The 26842-nt window shown below is 40.6% G+C and overlaps 1 protein-coding gene across 2 annotated transcripts in view; it reads left to right on the top strand.

Moving 5' to 3' along the window:
* The first annotated feature begins 7887 nt into the window (after window positions 1-7887).
* The window catches only part of HIBADH (3-hydroxyisobutyrate dehydrogenase), a 259990-nt gene continuing 241035 nt past the window's right edge, over window positions 7888-26842 (top strand). For both annotated transcript variants that reach the window (XM_068549205.1, XM_068549204.1), the window contains exons 1-2: window positions 7888-8078; window positions 18002-18162. In XM_068549205.1, coding sequence (XP_068405306.1) covers window positions 7988-8078; window positions 18002-18162 — 252 coding nt within the window. In that variant the 5' untranslated portion in view covers window positions 7888-7987. The remainder of the gene's footprint in view (window positions 8079-18001; window positions 18163-26842) is intronic.

Genomic DNA, 26842 nt, shown 5'->3' with positions numbered 1-26842 from the left:
TCTCTAGCTGTGGTGAGCGGGGGTTACTCTTCGTTGTGGTGCGCGGGCCCCTAATTGCGGTGGCTTCTCTTGTTGCGGAGCATGGGCTCTAGGCACGCAGGCTTCAGTAGTTGTGGCTCCCGGGCTCTAGAGCGCAGGCTCAGTAGTTGTGGTGCATGGGCTTAGTTGCTCCGTGGCATGTGGGATCTTCCCAGACCAGGGATGGAACCCATGTCCCCTGCATTGGCAGGAGGATTCTTAACCATTGCGCCACCAGGGAAGCCCCTCTAATCCATTTAAACAAATGTAACAGTATGTACTTAGATATGCTCTCAATTTGGGACACAATGCGATTATTTTATCAATGTTTTATATTCCAAAATATTTTTGAAACTGCCTATGGCAAAGACTGGTCATTGTCTTTCCAAATCCATTCTCCTTCCACCTCCCTCCACCCCCGACCCCCTGCCCTGCCCCACTCAGCTAAAAGACTACATTTCTAATCTTTCTTTGCAGCTAAGAATGGCTAAGTGACTAAGTTCTGGCCAGTGGGGAAGGGAAATTGTTGGGTGGGACTTACAAGGAAGAATTCTGAAAATGAGGAGAGTCCACTGGCACATCCCTTTCCTTTACCTTTTCTCCTCCTTTTCTGTTATCTGTGATCACCAGCAGCCACCTTGGATGGTGAAGTAATCATGAAGCTAGAAACCAGTGCTAGATAGTAAAACAAAAAGAGGAGCCTGGGTTTTTGATAACTCAGAGCTGCCATAATGACCCTGGTTTGTCTACATGTAGACTTCTTTTATGTGACGATAAACCATGCTGCTATCATTTGCCTTTCTGTTTCATTCAGCTAAATCTGATGCTAACCGGTACAATTTTTGAAAGTATCTTTAGATATAGTTTCTTAAGCAAACTTTATCATTTTCTTTTTCTTTTAATGTTTATTTTATTTTTTGGCTGCATCGGGTCTTAGTTGCGGCACACGGAATCTTTTTGTTGCGGCATGTGGGCTCTTCCTTGTGGTGCATGGGCTTCTCTCTAGTTGTGGCGCAGGAGCTCAGTAGTTGTGTCCCGAGGGCTTAGTTGCCCCAAGGCATGTGGGATCGTAGTTCCCTGACCAGGGATTAAACCTGCGTCCCCTGCATTGCAAGATGGATTCTTAACCACTGGACCACCAGGGAAGTCCCTTGATCATTTTCTTGACTGCTTGTTTATTGTCCGTTCCCCCACCCCCCAAAAAAAAATTTCTTGAAGAAGGTCATTTATTTTTTTCCTTCCAGTTTTATTGAGATATAATTGACGTACAGCACTGTATAAGGTTAAGGTGTACAGCATAATGATTTGACTTATATAAATCATGAAATGATGACCACAGTAAGTTTAGTGAACATCCATCATCTAATATAGATACAAAATAAAAGAAAAAGAAAAAAAATATTTTTCCTTGTGAGGAGAACTCAGGATTAATTCTCAATAACTTTCATATATATCATACAGCAGGGTTAATTATAGTTATCAAGATGTGCATTACATCCCTAGTATTTATTTATCTTATAACTGGAAGATTGTGCCTTTGACTACCTTCATCCAATTCCCCTGACCCCCCACCCCTGCCTCTGGTAACCACGAATCTGATCTTTTTTTCTATGACTTTGTTTTAGAAGCATAATTGACCTACAACACTATGTTAGTTTCTGGTGCACAGTATAGTGATCCTATGTTTCTATACATTTCAAAATGATCACCATGATAAATCTAGTTACCATCTGTCCCCATAAGGTCTGTTATTGACTATATTCCCCACACTGCACATTTCATACCTGTGAAATATTTTATAACTGGGAGTTTGTACGAGAAAAGTCATTTAGAACTGAGTCCTAAAGAGTAGGGGGTAGAGAATGGATATCAGAACTTGTGGTGGAAAAGAAAGGGAGAGAAAGAGAGAGAGAGAGAGAACCTGGGAGTTCAGAGCGATCTGGCAAGGGAGATAGCATCATTTTATCGTGGAGGTGAGTGAAAAAGAATAATAGCTTGGGGACAGATGTAAAAATGATTAGATAGCATGGGCCTTGTTGACAAAGTCTTTTTTCCTCTCTTTCCCAGATTCTGAGGACATGAATGTTAGATCTTTTGTTGTCATGTGCACCCCTGAGGCCATGTTTTTTGTTTGTTTTGTTTTGTTGGTTTTTTTTAGTCTATTTTCTCTCTGTTGTTGAGATTGGGTAATTTCTATTGTTCTAGCTTCCTGTTCACTTGTTCTTTCCTCCATTCTGCTGTAGAGCTCATTCTTTCAGGGTTTTTTTTTCTTTCAGTTATTACATTCTTCAATTCTAAAATTTCCATTTATTTCTTTGTTATGTCTTCTATTTCTTTGCTGAGACTATTTTTTTTTCCATTTGTTTTAAGTGTGTTCTAACTGCTCATCACAATATTTTTCTGATGGCTGCTTTAAAATATTTGTCAGATAATTTTAACTTTTCTGTCACCTTTGTATTGACATTTTCCTTTTCATTAGTTTACACAATTCCTGGTTCTTGGTATAATGAATGATTTTGTTTGAAACCTGGATGTTTTAGATATTATGGCACTCTGGATCTTATTTTATTTTATTTATTTATTTTTTAAATTTAATTATGTATTTATTTATTTGTCTGTGTTGGGTCTTCGTTGCAGTGCACAGGCTTCTTGTTGAGGTGGCTTCTCTTGTTGTGGAGTGCAGGCTCTCGGCACGCGGGCTTCAGTAGTTGTGGCACGCGGGCTCAGTAGCTGTGGCTTGCGGGCTCTAGAGCGCAGGCTCAGTAGTTGTGGCACACGGGCTTAGTTGTTCCGTGGCATGTGGGATCTTCCCAGACCAGGGCTCGAACCCATGTCCCCTGCATTGGCAGGCGGATTCTTAACCACTGCGCCACCAGGGAAGTCCCTGGATCTTATTTTAATCCCCTCTTTTAGCTGGCTTTTTCTGACACTGCTCTGGCAAGGGCATGGAGGAGGGCATTGTCTTTATTTATTTATTTATTTAGGCTGCACTGGGTCTTAGTTGCGGCATGTGGGATCTTTAGCTGGGGCATGCGGGCTTCTTAGTTGCTGCACGCAGACTTCTTAGTTGCAGCCTGCGGACTCTTAGTTGCGGCACGCATGAGGCATCTAGTTCCCCAACCAGGGATCGAACCTGGGCCCCCTGCATTGGCAGAGTGGAGTCTTACTCACTGGACCACCAGGGAAGTCCCAGGGCATTGTCTTTGTTAATGTCAGGTGGGGATAGAAGTCTAGGCTCCCTATTTTGCCTCTGTTGACACCTATGGGGTGGGGGTGGGCCTCCTCATTACTGGCGGGTGGGAGTGGCTGTTTCAACTCCCCACCGGGCTTCCACTGACGCATCCCTAGCTAAGAGGGGTAGGAGCATTCCCCATGTGGCCTCCACTGACACCATGGTGGGGAGGGTAGTGGAGGAAGTCCAGCCTCTCCGCTAGGCCACTCTGACTCCACCCTAGCCAGGAGAGGGAGGGGTGCCTCATTACTGTCAGTTGGGGGTGGAAGTCCAGGCTCCCCATGTGGTCTCCAGTGACACCTTGGGGACAGGGGTGGGGGGAGTATGTGTGGATAGGTACTTGTTACCATCCAGAAATGGGAAAAGTCCTGGCTCTTTACGTGGCCTTCTCTGACACCACACCAGTGGGACTGAGGTGTAGGGGGACTGAGGCGTTAGGACGTTAGGATGTTGAGGTGTCTCATTATGGCCTTTAGCGTGTGGAAGGGGCCTCCTCACCTGGCCTTTGCCGGCATGGGTGGGGGTGGGGCCATAGGTTTTTTGTTTTTTTTTAATTTATTTTATTTTATTTATTTTTGGCTGCATTGGGTCTTCACTGCTGTGCATGGGCTTTCTCTAGTTGCGGCGAGAGGGGGCTACTCTTCCTTGTGGTGCGTGGGCTTCTTATTGCAGTGGCTTCTCTTGTTGCAGAGCACGGGCTCTAGGCGCGTGGGCTTCAGTAGTTGTGGCATGTGGGCTCAGTAGTTGTGGCTCGCGGGCTCTAGAGTGCAGGCTCAGTAGTTGCAGTGCACGGGCTTAGTTGCTCCACGGCATGTGGGATCTTCCCAGACCAGGGCTCAAACCCGTGTCCCCTGCATTGGCAGGCGGATTCTTAACCACTGTGCCACCAGGGAAGTCCTGGCCATAGGTTTTTATTATGCAGTGTTTGTCTACAGTAGTGTGATTATTTTCTAAAGGTTATCTGTCTTGCTAGGCTGCCCCTTTTCGGTCCTTTGGCTAAAGAGAGTAGCCTTTTACTGGGGCATTTTGGTTTGTGCCTCTTAGCGATTTTGGGTTTACGGTTTTGGGGTTCTCCAGTACCTAGTATGTGATATAAAAGGCTAAATGAAAACCCAAGAACTTACCTCTGTGTTCCTCTTTGGACCCTGTGGTCTCTAGCTGGTATGCCTTCTTTTCTCCACCTTTCAGAATCTTCTTACTGTTACAGAGCAAGGGCTTGTGTGCCCACAGCGTGGAAAGCCAAACTCTGACTTGGGTGGGTGTTTGCAGCAAAAGTAAGGGTTTATTTGCAGGGTGCCAAGCAAGTAGAACGGGCAGCTCATGCTCAGAAAGACTTGAGCTTCTCGATGGCTTTCAGGCAAGGGTTTTTAAAGACAGTTAGGGTAGAGGGCTGTAGAATGCATGATCAGCTTCTTCTGATCAGTTGGTGGTGAAATAACAAGATGATGTTTTGGGAATCTCAACTTTCGGATCCCAACCGGTCTGGGGTCTACCTGCTTGCCGTCAGCCTGTAGTCACCATCCTCCAGCTGGGTGAAGGTCTTAGTGTCTGTAGAGCAACTGAAAGATATGCATCAGGGGCTTCCCTGGTGGCGCAGTGGTTAAGAATCCGCCTGCCAATGCAGGGGACACGGGTTCGAGCCCTGGTCCGGGAAGATCCCACATGCCATGGAGCAACGAAGCCTGTGCGCCACAACTACTGAGCCTGCGCTCTAGAGCCCGCGAGACACAACTACTGAGCCCGTGTGCCACAACTACTGAAGCCTGCATGCCTAGAGCTCGTGCTCTGCAACAAGAGAAGCCACCGCCATGAGAAGCCTGTGCACCGCAAAGAAGAGTAGCCCCCGCTCGCCACAACTAGAGAAAGCCAGCATGCAGCAACAAAGACCCAACGCAGCCAAAAATAAATAAATAAAAGAAATAAATTTATTTAAAAAAATATATGCATCAGATTGTTATCTATATCCCTTTAGGAGGGAGTCCTGTGATTCTACAGTCCTAATCATTAACTGCTTGAGCCTGCTCTTTGGAACACAGGAAAAGCCTAGGATACTAAAGTCTTTTTTTCCTACTAACAAGAAATGGAAGACATAGAGGGGCTTTTGTACCTGGGAAGGCCCCTCAGGGTCCTGATCAGTTTCAACCCCCCTTTTTTCTTTGATACTCCTCAATCTTGAGGGGTACAGGGGTGGGGCAAGAAAGGGAATAAAGTTTTGGGTAGAGAGATTAATCATAGACTTACTAAGGGAATTTGGTTTTAGAGGGACTCGGTTTCATTATGTTTATTTTAGATATAATGTCCAGAGTTTTCAGTTGTACTTAGTGGGAGGAACAGAGAAAAATATATCCACTACATCTTCCCAGAAGCAGAAGTGAAGAGCCTATAATGCACTGAAACACAATTTCAAGCAAAACTACTTGGCAGTGACTTAGGGAGAAGTTACAGAGCCTTTCCAACAAAGACATCAGGAAGGCAATCAAATAAAGCCAGCCATAAGGAGTAACCGCCTCTTCAGATCCAATAAGATCTGTAAGCATCTTCAAATAGTAACAGTTACTTAAAAAAATCATAATGCTTATGAGAAAACTTCTATGAAAATCTTAGAGCCTTAATTTATGAATCAATATAGGGCTACCACGAGGAGATATTTAAAACACATGATGTAGGAGTGTGGAGAAATTGTAACTTATCCCCTGGTCCTAGTTGAGCCAAAATGATCAAACTTTCAATGCTGCTCACTCCCTTTTCAAAGCCAGCACATCCGTTTTGTTTTTTAAAAAAAGCAAATTAAAAAGGCCTCATGTGCAGCTTTATCTCTGCTTCCTCTTCTTTCTGAGTTCCTTCTTCTCTCCCCTTCCAGTCCTAGGAGAATGCAGTCCATTAGAGGCAGACTTTTGTAAAGAAATATTCATTTTCGAGAGGAGAGCCCTATAAACAACCTAGAGAAACAAAAACAGTAGCTCACAATAAAAATGACAAAAACCATCTGATTTGATATAAAATCTCAAGAGGATAGGGATATAAACCTTAGGAGCTGGGAGATCAATTGGTATGTCGGCCTGTGTTGTAAATAGCTCTGCTATGTAGGTTCACATAGTTGAAAGGCAGACAGCATTTCAGCAGTTAATCATAGAAACCTGTAGGGCTACATTTATTGGTTGCAGGAGGTCTATTCCAGCTAAAACCCAATAAACCAGGAAGAGAGGATCAGGTAGGAAATGCTCCAGAAAGCAATAAATAGATTTGGGCGGGGACCCAAATCTAGGAGACTGTCCCCAATAGCTGAAATAATTTTTTCTTCGTTGTCTTCCTCCTTTCCTTGGGTTTTGGTTTGTGTGGAGTAGAGGATTAGGGTGGAGAGAAAGGCAAAGAAGGGAATTGTTTCTCTATCAGTTACAAATGTGGATCTTGCACTCTGTACCAGTTTTTGGAAACATTGCTAGCATGTCAAGAACACTGAGAGAGCCTCCTTGGAAATTATCCAATTCCTTAAGGTACTTTCAACACCTGTGAGTGACTGGGCAGAGGTTAAAAAAGGTTAAAGTCAACTCTGTTGATTCTGCTACTCAGATTAAAAGGTTAAGAACAACCTAGGCACGTGAATAAATAAAATGAATTCAGGGGAGTGGTTCCTATTGCCCTAGCCACTCCTCACTCTTTCCTCCTGTACTACCTTTCCGTAAAAACTGCAAGTCTTTCTTTGGTGTGCCCATGGCTCCCAACTCTTTCATGAGCTCAGAGAGGATGAGAACCCCGCTAACTATCGCCCAAGGGTTCAAAGATTCAAATATGTACACCAAGCACAGATACAAGAAATGAATAAATCTCCTTCTCTCTGACACACATACATATACATTACCTTCTGCATTTTCGTTTACCTTTAGTTTTTACTTATGAAATGGATGCAGGATTTTCAAACATTAGAGAAATATATACTGGAATAGAGAGTGCAAGTTTCTAGCAATTCTATCCTTCAAAGAAAACAATATTAAGTTGTTTTCCTACAATTTTTCAAGTTTATGGAGAAACCGTTGGGTAAAATAAAATCAAATAATTTTAAACAGTTATTGCATTCATGGTAGATTTCTGTGAATGTTTCTCAACGAACAGACACTAAAAATACAAATGCTAACATCAAGAGACCCACGTTTTATTGAGGTTAAAAGTGGATCCCTGTACTTGGAAAGACTGGGAATTTCTGCTCTTGCTTAACTATTGCAGCAGCTGCCGCGAGTCAAAGTTATGCCCTTGACTGCAAGGAAGCAACACATGCAGTTACAACACTCCAAGGGGGCGGTTCTGAGGGTCAGATGATCCAAGGAGGCGGTCGTGAGTGACAGCCGCCGCCTCCCACACACCCTTGGCGTTTTGGTAAACAAGGAGACTCCAGCCCGCAGTCTGCAGATGAGGGAGGAGCTTGGGGACGGGGCCAGGGCTCCGGATGTGCTAGTACGAGAAGGCCTCCTATTCGTGGTTCGCAAAGGGAGAAGGATATGGGAATGCTGATTGGTCTGGTTCCCTGTCCGTAAGGGGATTGACGTCCCATGTCCCGCCGGGCCGCGCCTCTCGGCTCCGCGCTCCTCCCCTCGCGGGTAGGTGCCCGCCCCGAGCAGCAGAGCGCGTGCGCGTGCGGCCCCACGCCGCAGCCGATCCCGCCCGCCGCACCACGCACCCTAGCAGTCAGTGGGTGAGCTGGGAGTCGCGGAGGTCACCGTGGGGAGGCGGGGCGGGGGCAGCATGGCAGCCTCCTTACGGCTCCGTGGAGCCGTCTCCGGCCTCCGGTACTGGAGCCGCCGGCAGCAACCGGCAGTGGCCAGCCTTGCAGCGGGTAAGGACCTCGCGCCGTCTTCCCCCGTCCCTCCTCCGGCCGCCCGCTTCGCGCGCCCTGACTGCTGGAGAGGTCTTTTCACCGGAGGCGCTGCGGTTGGATCGGGGCTTAAAACCCAACATTTTGACTGGTTCCAAGGCCTGGCCTCTTCTGCGGCTCGCGCCACTAGTGCTTCCCCCCATTCTCCCCACCCAGATCTAGATGAATGGGGTTCGGCGTCCTTTTGGGACTTAGGAAGGAATGGGAAGAGCTTGGGGTAGAGAGAGGAGTATTTGGGTCCGAGTCGTGCTTCTTTGGAGTTAGGGCTTTGAGGACAATTGGAGGGCCCAGCCCCAGGGGCTACCCCCTACCCACCCCAGCGACCCCTGGCCTTGCAGCGCCCCGGGTGGGCGCGCTCTCCGGCCGCAGCCCTGATTTTTGTTTTAATCACCTTAATTGTTTCTGATGTTTTTACACAAGTGAAGTCTTACAAATCAGGTGATCAGTCTTTCCAGCAGTTTTAAGTCACCCTTGACCGGCCAGGCGGGCTTCCACCGCTTCTCTGTAACTGTGCTACCTGAAGATGGCACTTCTGTCAAATTATTAACCAGAATACTTTCAGCGTTCTCAAAATTGTGGCCTGAACCTATCCTGCTTCCGTTCCCTCCCACCCCTCATATCATTATAAGTTATGGAAGCTAACCATCGATTTAGGAAGAGGCAGTTTTTAGACCCACAGAGAACTGATCTTTCATTTTACAGATGGAAGAACCTAAAGCCCCTTGGATAAGTGAATTAGGATATTACAGCAGGATCTAGAAAGTAGTCCTTGATTCTTCATGATTCCTGCACTGTTCTTCTACAGCAGGATTCCTCTTCAACTGGAAAATTGGTTGATTTGTGGGGAAACTGCCATTGTCTTCCTGTAAAATTTTTAGTTTTGAAAATGCACTATTTAGCACTCTCATACTTGGGAGATTGAAAAAGCCTTGGTATTAATTTTTTTCTGATCTTTACTTAAAAAAAAAAAAAAGGCTGGGAATTGAGTTCTTAACAGCCTTCCTTCCTCCCCCTCAGTAAAAATCTAAGCAGAAGAGTGAATTTCCTCTGGCTTGAAAAGGGAAAGCTCCATATGATGGGAGAGAACAGATGTCTGATACAGAATCACAGAAATGAGATACAAACTCACAGAAATTGCCAAACTTGAGTGTAACCACTGTTTGAGCTACATGTATTGAACTACAAAAAATGCCTCCTACATTGGAGATACTTAAAAAAAAAAAAAAAATCACTCTTCTGCAGTAGTAAATGTAGCACCAGTTTTCACATGAATGCACAATTCTTTCAGTTTTGATTAGTCAAGGAAGACATACGTGCTGTTTAGTGATTTTACAAGGTGTCCTAACCGTATTTTAATGAACCCTTGAAGTACCTTTTAGAGTTACAGGGAAGTTCTTAAAATTCATGGAAGAAGAGTCTGAGGCCTGTGACTATAATAAATGCTTCTGTAGACTGGAAAGGCCTACCTTGAAATGCTGGTAGACTACTTTGGCATATAATCTTGTTCTTTGACCCAAAGACATTGTAAGAATATAGATTTATGACAAGTTAAAATTTTGTGTGTGTGTGTGTGTGTGATGATTGTTTAAAATGCTTCAGTAATTGTTTTTACTCTGTGGAATTGTTTTAAACATTTTTGTTAATTTTAATTTACTACAAAAGTGTTAACTTTTTTGATGTTGGAGTCTTAAAAGAAAAATTATGTGCCAGTTTGGAGTCTAGGGACATTAAGAAAAAGAACTGTGTTCAAATAGTAACATTATTTAGTGTTCTGAATTCTGTGGGATGTTCGTCTCCATGGTATGTTTAAGATGTTTATATCATATGGAGGGTAATATTATAAAGATCTATACAGTTATTTACAGTTTGAAAAAAATGAGATCTAAAAGTTGCTGGTAATAGCATGTCTTACTTTTAAAATATTTAAAGCATCAAAAAGGAAATAGAAAAATGAGAAATATTAAACTAGACATACATTACTATTTTTTTCATACATTACTATTTCATCACCATTTAATAAAAGTAAGTTTTATGTTTTATCTTAAAAGAGAGTTAAATTTAGTTTCAGACTTTTTTGTACAGCCAAAAAAATGACAGATGTTGACCCTCTACAGTCATTTGATTCACTAACAAGTACAAGGAAAAATAATTTGTAACAGATCATCTTAAAGCGACCACCTGACCAAAAGTGGAATGGGAAAATTAGCCAGCATTATAGACAGAAATGGGAATACAGTTCTTTTTTATTATTGGCTCTTTGTGTGTGTACGAAATCTGCCTTCAAAACAGCATAACTCGTTGTATAAATAAAATATATAATGCCATTTTTTTCCTCTTTACATTAGCTTCTAGGGTTGCACATGAAACTGAAAAGCTGCACATGACCCTGGGGACCAAAAGTTGACCTTAAACTTGTGAAATTGCATAAGGAGAATACAGTTGACCTTTGAACAAAACGGGTTTGAACTGCATGGGTCAGCTTATGCATGGATTTTTTTCAATAAATTTGTACTACAGTTGGTTTAACCTGCAGATTTGGAGCCATGGGTGTGGAGGGCCAACTGTAAATTATACTTGGATTTTGTGAGGAGCGTCAGTGCCCCAACCCCACTCATTGTTCAAGGGTCAACTGTATTTCTAAAATAACTTGACCCAAATAATAAAGGCCTTTATAGAGTAAGTCACTACCCTTAGTTTAGTAACTCTTAGCATTAAAGCAAAAAGAATGCTTATGACGTAATATGTGATAAAGTAGGACACAAAGTTGTATATACAATATAGAGTCTCACAATGAAAAAATGCATTCAGAAGACTAGAAGGGCTATACAAAATGCTAACTGATTATTTTTGTGTAGTGAGATTAACTTTTTCCCTTATGACTTTATACTTTCCCGTATTTTTCAGTTTTCTACAATGAATTACTCTGATGAGAGAAAAAAACTTCTAGAAATGTAAAATAACCTATTACCAATTTTTGCATTTTGAAACTTAAGAGTCGCCTGATTTTTGGTGGCACTTCATGTTACCAAGATATGGATAACTTTGTCCATGTCCCATTGGAGAAAAAGGTCATAATCTGTAAATTTACATCTATAAATTTAGAAACTAACTTTGCCAAATTTTCTGGCTAGTTTCTTCCTCCTCCTGGCTGCTGCTTAAGTAGTGGTACTGAGAGTCACAGGAGTTTGCTGATTAGATACAATCTTTTCTTTAATCTCTAGTTCATTTCCTATTACATACTCTGATTTTTCACAGCATTTCTAAATCTTTTACTTAGGGCTGCCAATCTGTGAACAGTCATCTGCAGAGAGATGGAGGTACTATAATTGGTTTAGGTAATTTGGAACTTGACCATAGGTCTGGGAGGAAAGGATATTGGAGAGTCAACCTGCAGCGTTTGCTTAATGGTTGCTGCAATACAGATTATCTTTGCTGGATCCACTTTATCACTATCTTTACTCTTGCTTCAGCACTGACTTTTATCCTCATTTGATGAAAACTCTCTCTAGTTAGTAATTCATTCATATAACGTTATTAAACACTCACTGTGTGCCAATTTATTTATTTCATTTCATTATAAAAGTAGTTATAAAAGTTACATGCACATGGTAAAAACTCAAAAGGTTATAAAATGGAAAGTAAAAGAGTCTTTTCTCTAACTCTGACTCATCAGTCCAACTTTCTAGCTGTAACTGCTGTTTCTTAAGCATCTTACAGAAATTTGAAAACGTTTAATGCATATGTATTCTTTTTTCTCATATACTGTATGTTACTATATATAATGCTCTGCATCTTGCTTTTTTTCACTTAATAACAGGTCCTGGAGATTTTTTTCCTTATACTTTTAGATAGATATATCACATTCTTTTATTTATTTATTTGTATATTTCTGGCTGTGTTGGGTCTTCGTTTCTGTGCGAGGGCTTTCTCCAGTTGCAGCAAGTGGGGGCCACTCTTCATCGCAGTGCGCGGGCCTCTCACTATCGCGGCCTCTCTTGTTGCGGAGCACAGGCTCCAGATGCGCAGGCTCAGTAATTGTGGCTCACAGGCCTAGTTGCTCCACGGCATGTGGGATCTTCCCAGACCAGGGCTCGAACCCGTGTCTCCTGCATTGGCAGGCAGATTCTCAACCACTGCGCCACCAGGGAAGCCCTATCACATTCTTTTGAACATTACATACTATTTCATTGTATTGATTTTCTATGAAATATCAAGTACCTTGTTAATGTATATTTAGTTATTATAAATTAAGTGCCCTGTTAATGTGTATTTAGTTATTTATAATGTTTCTGTTGTTACAAACATTCCTATAGTAAACTATATTTTTGTGTTGTTCAGAGTTTATATATAGTAGAGGTCAGCAAACTGTGGCCCAATAGCTGGGTCCCTGTTTTTGTAAATAAAATTATATTGGAAAACAAGCACAGCCACTTGTTTTTATATTGTGTATGGCTGTTTTAAAACTATAGTGGATGAGTTGAATAGTTGTGACAGAGGCCTCATGGCCCCAAACTGAAATTGTTTACCCCTTCACCCTTTAAGAAAAAGTGTGCTGACCCCTTATGTATAGTATAAATTCCTGGAAATGGAATTACTGGGTCAAAGAGTATGTACATTTTAAATTTAAATTTTATAATAAAATTCAAATGTAGATCTTTTTTCAGATTGCTGTCTAAAAGGATGACATAAAATACAGTTCTACAGTGTATGAGAGTATATGTTTTATCAGTCCTTCCTAACCAGGTGTGAGTTTTATCAAAGAAACACATTTGTCCAGCTGATAGGTGAAAATGGTATTACATTGCTTTGTTTTGCATTACTCTAGTTATGACAGAAGTTGAGCATTTTTTCAAAGTTTTTTTTTAATATTTTCTGTTAACTGTCATTTTGTGATTTTGGCGTACTTTAAAACAATGGATTATTTACATTTTTCTTCCAGATTTTAAAGTTATTTGAATATATAGTAAAGTAGCCCTATTTCTATTGTGTGTTGCAAGTATTCTTCCTAGTTATTTGTATTTTGTCATGTTTGTGATTTTTTTTTGAGATGTGCTAAGTTTTTCCCCCTTGTTTTATTATGAACAATTTCAAACAAAGTATTGAAAGAATAATGCCATGAACATCTGTGTACTCTTTGCTCGGTGTCAACGGTTGTTAACCAACCTTTTGCCATATTTGCTTTATTTCTTTCCAAGTATATTCATATCCCACCTGTATCATTTGAAATTAAAATGCAGACACTATGACACTCTCAACCCTAAATGATTCAGCGTGAATCTCCTAAGAAGGACTGTCTCCTACATAACCAAATTACCATTTACCTAAGACAATTAGTACTTCCCTGGTATCATCCTAATATACAGCTCGTATTTAAAATTTCATAATTTTCCTTAGAATGTCTTAAGACTTTTCCCGCCCCAAATCCAGATCCATTCAGACTTCACACGTTGCATTCGGTTGATATATCACTTTAGTATCTTTAGATTGAGAAATGTCTTCTCTTGTTTGTTTTTTCTGTAAACATGTTGACTCTTTAAAAACAACTTTATTGCAATATAGTTGACTTACAATAAACTGCACCTATTTAACGTGTACAGTTTGATGAGTTTTGATGCGTATATACCTGTGAAACCATCAAACCATCATCACAATCGAGACAGTAAATGTATCCATTCACCCCTCCCCCATCAGTTTCCTCATGCCTCTCTACATACTCATACATCTATAATTGTACAGTTCCACTGGCTAGATAGATTCCTATCTTGACAGTTGTTTTTTGTTTCAGTTCTTTAAAGGTGATGCTCTCCTGTTTTCTCACTGGCTTTGTTTCTGACAGGAAATCTGCCTTCATTCTTATCTTTGTTCCTCTGTACATAATGTCTTTTTTCTGCCGGTTGCTTTTGAGCACTTTGATTATGATGTGTCTTGGTATAGTTTTCTTCATGTTTCTTGTGTTGGGGTTCATTGAGCTTGGATGCATGGGGTTTATGGTTTTCATCAAATTTGGAAATTTTTCACATATTTTTCTTGTCCCCACTTTGCTCTCTTCTCATTTGAGGACTCCAATTTCGCTCTGTATTTGGCTGGTTGAAGCTGTCTCACTGCTCACTAATGTTCTTTTTATTTTTTAAATTCTTTTTTCTGTGTTTTGTTTTGGATAGTTTCTGTTGCTTTGTTTTTAAGGTCACTATCCTTTTCTTCTGTAATTATATTATAATCCAACCTATTGCTGTGTCCTTTTACTACTGTATTTGAAATATTTTCCATATCTGTCTTTTCTATAGCCACCACTCTTTATTAACTCTGCCCTTACTGTGGACTGAATGTTTGTAACCCTCCAAAATTCATGTGTTGAAATCCTAATCCCCACTGTGGTAGTATTAGGAGGTGGGGCCTTTGGGAATAATTGGGTTATGAGGGTGGAGCCCTCATGAATGGGATTCGTGTGCTAAAAACAGGAAGGAGAGTTTGTCCTCTCTCTCTGCTCTCCAGAGATACAAGAAGATGGTCATCTACAAGCCAGGAAGTGGGCCCTCACCAGATACTGGATCTGTTGCCTACTTGATCTTGGTCTTCCCAGCCTCCGGAACTGTAAGAAATAAATGCTTGTTGTTTAAGTCATCATAACAAATATACTATGGTATATTTGTTATGGCAGCTGGAATGGACTAAGACAGACCTAGACAGTCACTTTTATGTTGGTCTTTTTGCCTGCAGGCTCTTCCTTTAGTTCATCCATTGTACACTGCTGCCTCATTTCTGTCCTAAAGCATGGGTTTGGTCAGGTCATTTCTCTTGCCCAGACCTTTCAGTAACTACCTGTCTTAGTCTGTTTGGGCTGCTATAACAAAATACCATAGACTGGGTGGCTTATAAACAACAGAGAACTATTTCTCACAGTTCTGGAGGCTGGGAGTTCCAAAATAAAGGTACTGGCATATTTAGTGTCAGGTGAGGGCCTACTTCTTGGTTCAAAGATGGCCGTCTTTTCACTGTGTCCTCACATGGTAGAAGGGGATGAGGGAGCTCTCTGCGGCCTCTTTTGTAAAGGCGTTAGTCCTGTTCGTGAGGGTTCTCCCCTCATGATCTAATCACTGCCCAAAGGCCCCACCTCCAAATACCCTCACACTGGGAATTATTTTTTCAACATAGAAATTTTGGGAGGACCAAGCATTCAGTCTGTGGTACCACCACAGAATACACTCAAGTTGTTTAGAGCATACTTCCCAGCCTTCCACATCATGGTTGCATTTTTTCTTTCAATCTTAATCTTGCTGTTTTGTTTCTTTGTGCGTCCTGTAGGAAGAGTGGAGGGCACTTAAAGATGAAGAACCTAGAGTCAGATTGGCTGAATATGAATTTTGGCATTACAACCTTATAAAGTCTTGGGCATTTTATTTAAACTAACCAAGTGTCAGGGACCTGAGCTGGAAGATAGGCTTAATGATGGGATAGGATGGCAGTGCTATTTATAAAGTACTGAGTATAGTGTCTGGCATGTAGTAAAATTGCCACAAATATTAACTTTTACTATTATTCATTTTTTCTTGGCTTTCCTATTTCCTTGCATATGCTCATGTGCATACTCATTCCTTTTCTATATGGAGCTCCCTTTGTTCCTACTCTAATTCCATTTGAAAGCCTACCCATCCTAGAATACTCAGGTCAAATGCTAGCTTTTTCAAGTTCCCAAATCAGATGAGTTCTTTAGTATCAGCATTATTTTTCATACTTTATCCTTTACTTTCATGTTTTAGTGTCTGTGTACATAGTTGTCCTCTTGTGTTTTAAGCTGGTTGAAAGCAAGGACTGTATGTCATTTGTGTCTTTGATGGCATCTGCCATGGTACATATGATAGTTGCTTCATGTTTGTTGAATGTGTGAATGAATTATGGTCCTACCTTGCTATAGTTATTAAGTGTTTGACTTAGAGTGAGTTGCCTGTTAAAATTAACTGCATTTAAATAATGATATTCCTAGTTTCTAATGTTCTTAGTTAAATTATACCTTTTCAAGCTTAACACAGTAGTCAGGCACACCAGTTGTTAGTATTCGAGTTCTCTTACAAAGTATACTTCTCATTCTGCTTAATATCAAAATAAAAATTCAGTGAGGTGTCATTTCTCTGTCATTAAACCCCTTGTGAACCAGAAAGTTAGGCACAGGACTCCTATCATACCCAGCACGTTAAACTCAGCACTGGTAAGGCGATGATGCACAGGAATGACACCCATCTTTAAATGTTAGAGACAGTCATGGAGTTCATAGGAATTAAATGTGCTTCTGACCCAAGAAGACCTCTATTGCTTAAGCATTAGGGCTTCAAATAATTTGCTTTTAGGAAATCTCATTACACTGAGATTAAGTTGAAGGAAGAGCAGGGATCCGTTAGTTGAGAGGATCTGAAAAAGGGTGACTGTGATTAGTTGGTGCACTACACAGTTTTAAAACTGGAGTCCTTGAAAGAAAAAGGAAAAATAAAGCCGGGCAATGATAGGGAAAAGGGCAAGTGGAGTTATTTCTCTTTGTTCTCTCACTAGACTGTGAACTTTCGGAGGGCAAGGACCACATCTTGCTTGTGTCATAGTACTTCATGCAGTAAATACTTGAGTGGAGTTCTAAATCTAGAAATAGAGAAATCGTGTCTAATATTATTTTCATGGTGATGCGAATGCTGTCTGCTCTCTTGCAAAAAGCATTACCTTGAATTGTATGCCCCAGTGTGATTTCAAAAAGCCTTTTGTAAAAAGGAAGAAAATCAAATCAAACAGAACCTGCATACAGCTTTGTGTGTGTGTGTGTGTGTGTGTGTGTGTGTGAATTTATTTATTTTTTTTGGCTGTGTTGGGTCTTTGTTGCTGTGCGTGGGCTTTCTCTAGTTGCGGCAAGCGGGGACTACTCTTCGTTGCGGTGCGCGGGCTTCTCATTGCGGTGGCTTCTCTTGTTGCGGAGCACGGGCTCTAGGCATGCGGGCTTCGGTAGTTGTGGCTTGCGGGCTCTAGAGCGCAGGCTCAGTAGTTGTGGCTCATGGGCTTAGTTGCTCTGCGGCAGGCATGTGGGATCTTCCCGGACTGGGGCTTGAACCCATGTCCCCTGCATTGGCAGGCGGATTCTTAACCACTGTGCCACCAGGGAAGCCCTGCATACAGCTTTTTAAGAACAATTTTCTTTTTCTGTAAATGGAGATGCCTCTTCTCTGAAAGTGCACGGAGTTGTTATCTCAGGGTCCTGAGACTGTTACCCTGGCCATGGAAAGCCCATGGAAGTGTCGCCCTGCTCTCTCCTAGGACCCCATTTATAAACTGGTGACTTTTGGTTGAAATACATTCTTCTGGGTTTAACATTTTTATTAAGATTGTTTTTTATACCGTTGGAGGGGATGGTTTCTATAAATGTGGAAGTGGGAAGGTAAAACGTTTTCCCATTCTTGGACCTTGTCCAAGATACAGGTTTTTATTGAATACTTCCAGTTTTTAATACACATTATTAAAGAAGGTAATATAGATAAGAGAATCTAGGATACTTCACTTGACAGGTAAAGTATATAATAGGTATTTAATAAATGATAACATTAAGTTTATTGTTAAAAATAGTAAAGGGATGTTATAGAGATAGAAAGCAGAAGAGAGAATGTAGAGATAGAAAGCAGAAGAGAGAATGCTTAAAATTTTATGATTGCTTCCCGGAGAACTATATACTCAGAAGTTAGTCTGCCTATACATTGTTGATATCTTTAAATGACCATTAGTTTAAAACTAATCTTTAAAACGTTTTTTTTTTTAAATAGAAAATATCAAAATAACAATTGACTTCTTAATATTGAGTGAATATTTACAATAAAACATGTTATCTGCTCCTGTTAAAAATAATGTATTGAAATCAGTGTGTTCTAGGTCAATGGCTTCTAAGACTCCAGTTGGATTCATTGGAGTAGGCAACATGGGGAATCCAATGGCAAAAAATCTCATGAAACATGGCTATCCACTCATTATTTATGATGTGTTCCCTGATGCATGCAAAGAGTTTCTAGATGCAGGTGAACAGGTGAGACCTTTTCTTAAGATTTTTTTAGATTTTGATGTTTAAAAATGTTTTTTAGATTTTGATGTTCCACATTCAAATGAGTGACATCTTCTTAGAAGTATACACAATGGATTTGTAAAGTTAACTTGTTAATTTTATTTCTCTATATGTAATATTATATATGTATATATTATATGATATGTAAAATATGTACACACACACACACACACACACACACACGAGACCGTGTACTAGTAACTGAATTTAGAGTTTTTTTTCAAGATATGAAGGAAATTCTTCTTGTACAAGTTGTAGAGTGGTAACTGAGGGCTGAATGTAATCCCAGAACTGGGTGAATACTAAAAAATTCCTGAGAAATATAGAAAAAGGTTAGAGAACAAATAAATAGTCAACTTCTAGATAATAGACTTGAAATAAATACTGAGAAAATGCAATGCGTACATAAAGAACAGGTTTAAGCAACTTAGAGGCTACTTGCAGATCTGGATATCCTCCATCTCCTTCTCCATCATGGTTTGTGTGCCATCTGGGGGTGGCAGCAGTGTTGTTTGAGGATGTGTGAGTATAATCTTGGAACTTTTCAGGGTAGGGTTGTGACTGCTTATGCCCATATAGTCTCTGAATATTGACACTGTACCACCAGTGCAGCAGGTTTACTGATGACCTTAAGTAGCTTAGGGACTTCCACTTGTTGGAGAGGTTTGATCAGTTCTTTGTTCTGGGAAAGGTGGCTTTACCATCTTCAAGGATGGTAAGGAGTTCCAAGTTGATATTCAGTCTGGCTTGAATTGTTTTTTTGAGGAGAAAGATATTACTTTTTGGGATAACACATCTATTTGATGTTGGCACTTTACAATGGTTTATATATTTATTTGTAAGAGTAACAATGGTACTTGGTCTCTAAACAGAGGAAATATCTTCAATTAAATACAGAATTCAATCAAAGTAATAACAGCATATTCTTCTGGCATTTTGGAGAAGAATGTTCCCGAAGTTTTCATGTGTGTGTGTGTTTATGAAAGATCACATGAATTTCTCTTCCTCTTTCTACCCCTTCTAGTAATACAGAGGTGGAAATTGAATGGAAACTGATTTACCCTGGACTGGCAAAGCAGAAGCTTAGGGCCTTTCAAATTGTGACCAAAGCCATTACTCTTCCCTCTATTCCTGTAGCACTTAACAACTTGCCTATGGAGAACTGAAATGGTCATCACCCCTTTGTGAATCTCTTTTCTGCTGCTTGCCAGATTTCCGGAGCTTTCTGATGCTCTGCCTGAATTGCCTCATACTCTGAAGTTATCCTTTTACCTCCATTTCCCAACAAAATTCTTATTTTTGTAGTGTTGCTAATTTTAGGTAGGTGTGAAGGAAGGCTACCTTAAGAATAAGACTTATACTTGAGTGAAGGAGACATTTACATTTTAAAAGAGACAGAAAAGAAACTAATATTTAATGAGTACCTACTACGTGTCAGGTCTTTTACTAAATATTTTGTACGTATTATCTAATTTTATCTTTGTAACAGAAGTATTTTCAGGGAACTGATGCTTGGAGAAGTTAAATAACATCCCCAAGGTTACACAGTGAGTGAATGGCAAGAGCCAGGATCTGAACAAAGGTCTGTCTTTGACTTTGGAGCTTTAGCTCTTTTTTTTTTTTTTAATTTTATTTTTTATCTTTGGCTGCGTGGGTCCTCGTTGCAGTGCACGGGCTTCTCATTGCAGTGGCCTCTCTTGTTGCGGAGCACGGGCTCTAGGCACACGGGCCTCAGCAGTTGCAGCACGTGGGCTCAGCAGCTGTGGCTCATGGGCTCTAGAGCGCGGGCTCAGCAGTTGTGGTTTGCGGGCTCAGCAGCCGTAGCGCACGGGCCCAGCTGCTCCACGGCATGCGGGATCCTCCCGGACCAGGGCCCGAACCCGCGTCCCCCGCGTTGGCAAGCGGACCCCCAACCACTGCGCCACCAGGGAAGCCCTAGCTCTTTTAATTACATGATGTGTAGTCACTAATTAATGAAATTTATGTATGAGACATTTTTAAGTGTATGTGTGGCATCTTCCTTGATGATTCTGAAATGTAGCTACCTGTTACCTATTTATAAACTAGACTACTAGAAAATAAAGTGCCTAGATTTCTCTTGGATCAGTTAATGTCAGGCCAGTAATGATTATATACCACACCCTTATTTAATATGTTGTTCTGCACCAATGAAATTTGTTGGAATTAAATAATAGTTATCTATTATGATGGATTGTATAGTGAGTGGGTATACAGTGGGTTGAATAGTGGCCCCCCAAAAGATGTCCTACAAAATTCTTAGAAGAAAACACAGGGGTAAATCTTCATGACCTTGAATTTGGCAAAGGATTCTTAAATATGACACCCAAGATCATGAGCAACAAAATTAAAAATAAGACTTCATCAAAATTGAAAACTTTTGTGCTCCAAAGAACACCAGCAAGAAAGTGAAAAGGTAACCCACAGAATGGGATAAAATATTTGCAAATCATATATCTGATAAGGACTTGTATCTAGCATGTATAAAGAAGTCATACAATTCAAACAGAAAGACAAGTGACTCAATTAAATGGACAAAGGATCTGAATAGACATTTCTCCAAAGAAGGTACAAATGACCTATAAACACATGAAAAGATGCCAATATCATTAGTTATCAGATAAATGCAATCAAAACCACAGTGAGATTTCCACACCCACTGGGTTGGCTAGAATTACAAAGTCAGATAACAAGAAGTATGGAGAAATTGAACTATCACACACTGCTGATGAGATTGTAATTCTACTCCTAGGTATGTATGAAAGAGAAATGAAAGCACATACCCACACAGAAACTTGTATATAAATGGCAGCATTATTCATTATAGCCAAAAGATAGAAACAACCTAAATGTCCCATCATTGGTAAGCAAAATGTGGTATATCCATACAGTGGTATATTATTCAGCCATAAAAAGGAATGAAGCACTCACACATGAAAGTCCAGACCAGAGAAATCTGTAGAGACAGAAAGTAGATTAGTGGCTGTTTAGTGCTGGCTGGGAGAGGAGGGGAAAGAGGGAGGCAGGCATAGGGGAGAGATAGCTAATGGATATGGGATTTTTTTCTTGAAGTGATGAAAAGTTCTACAATTGTGATGGTTGCACATATCTGTGAATACACTAAAAACCATCAAATTATATACTTTAGGTGGGCAAATTATATGTTATGTGAATTATATCTCAATAAAGCTATTTAAAAAAAAGATAAATGTCCAAGTTCTTACCCTTGTGAAAGTGACCTTATTTGGAAACAGGGTCTTGGCAGATGTAATTAGGTTTAAGATCTTGAGATGAGGTCATCCTGGATTTCAGGTGGGCCCTAAAGGCAATGATGAGTGTCCTTACAGAGAGCCACAAGGGGAAGGCCGTGGGAAGTCGTAGGCAGACTTCAGAGTTATACTGTGGCAAGCCAAGGAACACCGGGGCAACCAGAAGCTAGTAGAGGCAAAGGAGGATCTTCCTTTGGAGGCAGCGTGGTGCTGCCTACACCTTGCTTTCATACTTGTGGCCCCCAGAGCTGTGAGAATACATTTCTGTGTTTTAAGCCACCACGCTTGGGGTAACATTGCGGCAGCCACTGGAAACCAGTACAGCAAGAATCTACAAAATGGGTTTAGAACCTGCCCTTTCCACTTAGTATCTGCAATCTCAGGCAAGTTATTTAGTGTCTCTATATCTGTTTCCTCATGTGTGAAATAAGGATAATAATAATAACCTTTCTCAGGGAGTTGTTACGAGGATTAAATGAATTCATATATGTAAAGAACCTAAAATCGTGTTTGGCACAGTAAGGAGTGTGTGTGTTAGCTCTAAGTAAGTTCCCATAAGTCTTGGTTTCACCTCTGCTCCACAGAGCTGTTACTCCTTTTCTAATGCTTTCTATTCACATGACAATGTCAGAGTCTCTCACTTCTTTGTGAAGAAAAGTTACTTTTTATTGCTTTGATCACTATGGGTTAAGGCTACCTTAGAATATCTTAGCAAAACAGGGGATAGGACGTTCATTAATTTACTAATTTGACTGATGTTTCTTGAGTACTTTCTATGTGCTAGGTACTGGGAATATAGCCCAGAACAAAACAGTTACAGTCTTTGTCTTTGGGGACCAACAGGAGGTGTTAGATTGTCAAATCACACAAATATGTGATTCCAAATTGTGATGTGGAAAGAAAAAGTAGAGTCTCCTCAGTTTTCAGTAAAATCTGCATTACGTTGGCTGAGAGGGCAGTTAGGGTCGTTCTCTGAAGACTAGACATTTAGGTAGATAGCACAAGAATAAGCAGGATTTATCCAGGTGAAGAATGGGGACAAAGGAGCAATTTTCCTTAAAAGTGGAAGCCTCTCTCTCCCGGTTTCTAGAGATTTCTACTTCAGGTCGACCGGTACAGGTTGAGTACCTCCCATGTGTCTAGCAGTCCACCTAGTGCTGTGGAGAATAAAGCAGGTTGAGTTGGATGTGGCAGTGTAGTAGATGTGTCTCAGGTGGCAAGACTAAATAGAAGGGAGTTTTTATTAAAATTGTATTTTGACAGTAATAAAGTGCTGAAGCAGGTTTTGAGGGGAAAAATAATAAGTAACTCTTAAGAGTCATTTCATTTCTGATAGAGAGCTACATAAATATTGTGCTTAATCTTCACTCACCTACAAACAGAAATGTTGTAGCCTGAAATGAAAGTCATGGAGACGAGACCTCTTGGATTCCTGGATAGAAATCAGAGGGTTCTAGGACACAGACTCAGTTATTAGATTTTCCTTCTTTTCTTCTTCCTTGAGATACGTAAGTGGGTGTGGGGAAGGAAAGAGGATGGGTTCTGGGTGGCTGCCCGTCCCAGATTAGTGAAGCGTGAGACTGTCTTAGCTTCTGCCCGCACTCCCAGCCCTGCCCGGCTCCCAGCACACGGTGGGAAAGTTGTGTGGGTGGTTCACACTGGGACGGCAAAGCCTGGAAGGCAGAATCCTCTTTTCCCACGTCCCATCTCCCTCACAGCTCTGCTTCCTCTCAGAGTCTTGACTCTAAGAGGTCCTCTGAGTATTGATTATAACAGCAGTGGAGGGCAGGAGAATGTGAAATTGAGATAAATGACAGGAGAAGGGTAAAGGGTAAAAAAGCTTTGGACCTGAGGGGAAATATTCTGTCATAATAAAATGAAAACATTTGTTGATAAATGATTTATGCTGGCAGCTTAAAAACCGTTTTGAACAGTGGCAGTGTCATTTGAACAAGTGTAATTTCCTAAGACCCCTACTTTAAAAGGTAATGTTAATTTGGACGTGTGACTTCTGATGTGTTAAAATGTCAGTAGTACTAATTCATAGCTATATTTAGTTTTAAAATGTTTGATAAAGGAAAGAGTGAGTTTCATTTTACTACTAAAAGACAGAGAAGACTTAGGATGAGACGGAAAAATATAGGTGAAGACTTTGAAACTTCTTGCCATTGTGCACAATAGTGCAGTGAATGGATTAAGCGTTCAAAATTCAGAGTATTTTTGAGTTGACGCTTACATTTTAAGGACAGGTGTCCCTTCCTTTCCCTAATGTTACTATCTTAAGTGAAGTCGATGAGATGGCAGCCAAAGAAAGCAGAATTTTTTCCCCTCAAAGTTTGCGGAAAACATGGCTAGTTGATTTCAAATGTCAACTGTGCTTTCAGTGGGAAATTTGCAGGGAGAGAAAGTACCAAACTAGACATATCTGGATCAAAAAGCAATCAGCTAGTTCTAAAGATCTTTGGACATCTCCTTGAAGAAGTGCTTTTACGTTTTTTTAAAAGCAAAAACTGGGGATTTATTGTTTCATGTAACTGAAGAGTTGGGGAGTGGCCTGAACCCAGGCACAGCCGAATTTTGGGCACAGATGTAATTAGATCCGTTTCTGTCTGCTTTTTGGCTCTGCTTTCCACCGGCCGGCTCTTCCCTCCCCTCAAGGTGCAAGGTCCACCTGCAGTTCCAGGTGAAGTGCTTTAGGATGTTACCACCCTGGAGGTTTTCCTTCCAGCTGTACCTAGTAGTAAAAAATACTACATGGGTTATGAAGGAAATAGAAACTTGGACATGTTAAAATGCTTCACGTGCCTGACTGTATTTAATGAACTTATTTATACCTTTACACGTTAACCAATTCTATTAGGGCATTTATAATTGGTTTAATATGTTACTTGTGGTCATTCCCATAAAAAATTTACGATTTCCTCTCTCCGTATCCCTTTTTTATTTATTATTTATTTCTGTTGGAAACTCGGGTTTAACATACAATGCATCATTTCAACTTCTAGCATCTATTCTAAGAATGTAACCCATGATCATTATCAGGACTTTGGGTATTAGAAATCATGAATCAATAAATTTTGAATGTAGTGGTTTAAAAGCATAAACCCAGGAGGAACCTGGCTGCCTGGGCTCAGATCTCAGCTCTGTCATGTGCTGGCCGTGTGACTTTTAGACAGATTATTTAACTTCTTTCTACTTAAATTTTCTCATCTTATAAAATGGCAGTAGTAATAGTACCTTCCTCTTAGTCCTAGAGAACCTGGCACATAGAAAGTGCTGTTACTACTACCACTACTGTTACTACTGTTATGGTTGTTGCTTTAGTATCTATACCATATTTCTCCCAAATCTTCATTCCCCAACACCACACATATAAATGCACCACTGTGTTGGCTGAGTCACTGAGTCCAGAGTTGTTTGGAATAGAATTGTAGACATATTTTTAAATGAAAGAATGATGATAAAAATTAAAACCAAATTAGGAGATAAAGTGATTTGACTGCATCCCTGCTTAAGAATATATTCTCCAGAGTCCCTTGTGTCCTCCTTTTGTTTTACAGAAGATACCAATTTCTCTTTTTAAGCGGTAGCATCAAGGGCATGTGACTTGTGCTTCGTTTTCATTTTCATTGTCTGGGAATTTCCTTGGAGATGCCTCTGATTGGTGCCAAAAGTCTTGACTTATGCACCATTTCTGTGTGAGTTTTCTGGTTGAACTAGGCTTAATTGGATTCTCTTGTTTTCTCTCTAAAAAGGGAACCATCTTGTTGTTCCTGGGTTATAAGGCTGAAGATGTTTGGTTAAGTAATTCTATTGAGATCTAATCTGGCCTAATCTGGCATCTACTCAGGTTTTGTTAGATGAGAACTTTAAAAGTCTCTTGCTGAGTGGGCTTCATCATTGTTGACCAAATGTTTCAAGATGTAGGCAAAAACCGTTTTGGTCAATTTTTTAAGGGTAGTGCAATTTTGAAGCAACAGTATGCTTTTCTACTTGGAAAGATTAAAATACACTGAGTGGCAAATTTAACCAAGGTCATGTTCATCTTGTTTCTTGGCAAGTTTCTCTTACCCATTTGGTTTATGTGGAAGCAATGCTGAGCTTCACTTATGTGACTGTTTTGTCTAGCAGAGACAGCGAGATTTTTCTCTTTATGTAAAACAACTAGGTTAACTGTTGTCTCCTTCTATTGGATACGTAAAAAGGAAGTGCAGTTACTTCAGATTACTCTGGGCCCTGATGCCCCCATCATTCCTCCCGCCACCCACCCAGCAAAGCAGATTTTGTCTTTAATCTGTCCAGTTGTCTAATCTTTATATTGTACACCTGCCATTGGTGCTTAGTAGCATACAGATGAATCTAGTTGCAGAAATTCTTAAAGACTGTAGATATTGTGAAGGGAACCAATCTCCTGTAATCGAAATTAAAATAGTGGAAAAGTAGGGTCACCTTAATTCACAGTGGTGTAAGAATGAGGCAGTTGGAATTATCAAGAGATTTTTCTGGGATGGCCATGACAATCACAGCAGAGCCATGGTCCAGAGTCAGCCAGGTCAGTGACCGTTCACACCTTTGGAGGTGTAGAAGAGTCCTGCTAATGCTTTACATTTGTACTGAGTCATTGCAGATGCTTCCCATACCGTCAGCCCTTTTTCACAGAGTCTGTACCTTCCTAGAATTTAAGGTTACTAAATGTGAAAAATTCCCTTGCCTAAGTTTCCTTTCTACTTTGGAGATAGAAACACTTAAAGATAATCCAAATCAGTATTCTTATTTTGTAGATTCGTAAACTGAAGCCAGAGAGGTTAAGTGATTTGCACAAAAGCACAGATGATTTAGTGTCTGAGCTAAACCTGGTCTCTGACTTCCCAAATTAGTGTTCCTTTCCCTGATCCATGCTGTCTTTGCTTATCTATTCAATTAGCAAATGTAACTGAAGGGACTCTAATTAGGTTGGCTCCTAAAGGCTTTTGTGGTGAGTGTCAGACTGGCAATAAGGTTTGTTTTTTTCCTGCCAGCTTTTGAGTCGTGGCCAAATTTTGTTAGTTATTTCAGAGTCTTGAAGTCATCACATGGAAGGCAAGATGATTTGAATAACTGGACACACGTGTCTGTCTAATAAACATGCCTTCTGTAGTGCAAATTAGAGACTTACTATAATGTACCAAATGTATATAGTTGTTACATATGGAGCAGTTGTGGCCAGTACAGTGGTGACATTCCAGCTATCACTATCATTGTGTGTTTTTTTCCGGACCTGTGAGCTTTGACACTACTTTCCTATATATTTGAGGGGTTAGCAGTACCCAGGCATCGCAAGAAGCAGATGCTAGGGATGCAGGGGGCTGATTGGCCAC

The sequence above is a fragment of the Eschrichtius robustus genome, chromosome 8 (genome assembly GCF_028021215.1).
Source record: "Eschrichtius robustus isolate mEscRob2 chromosome 8, mEscRob2.pri, whole genome shotgun sequence".
NCBI classification, from domain to species: domain Eukaryota; kingdom Metazoa; phylum Chordata; class Mammalia; order Artiodactyla; family Eschrichtiidae; genus Eschrichtius; species Eschrichtius robustus.
Note: the sequence above shows the minus strand (reverse complement) of the source record. Positions and strands in the feature narration are given on the sequence as shown.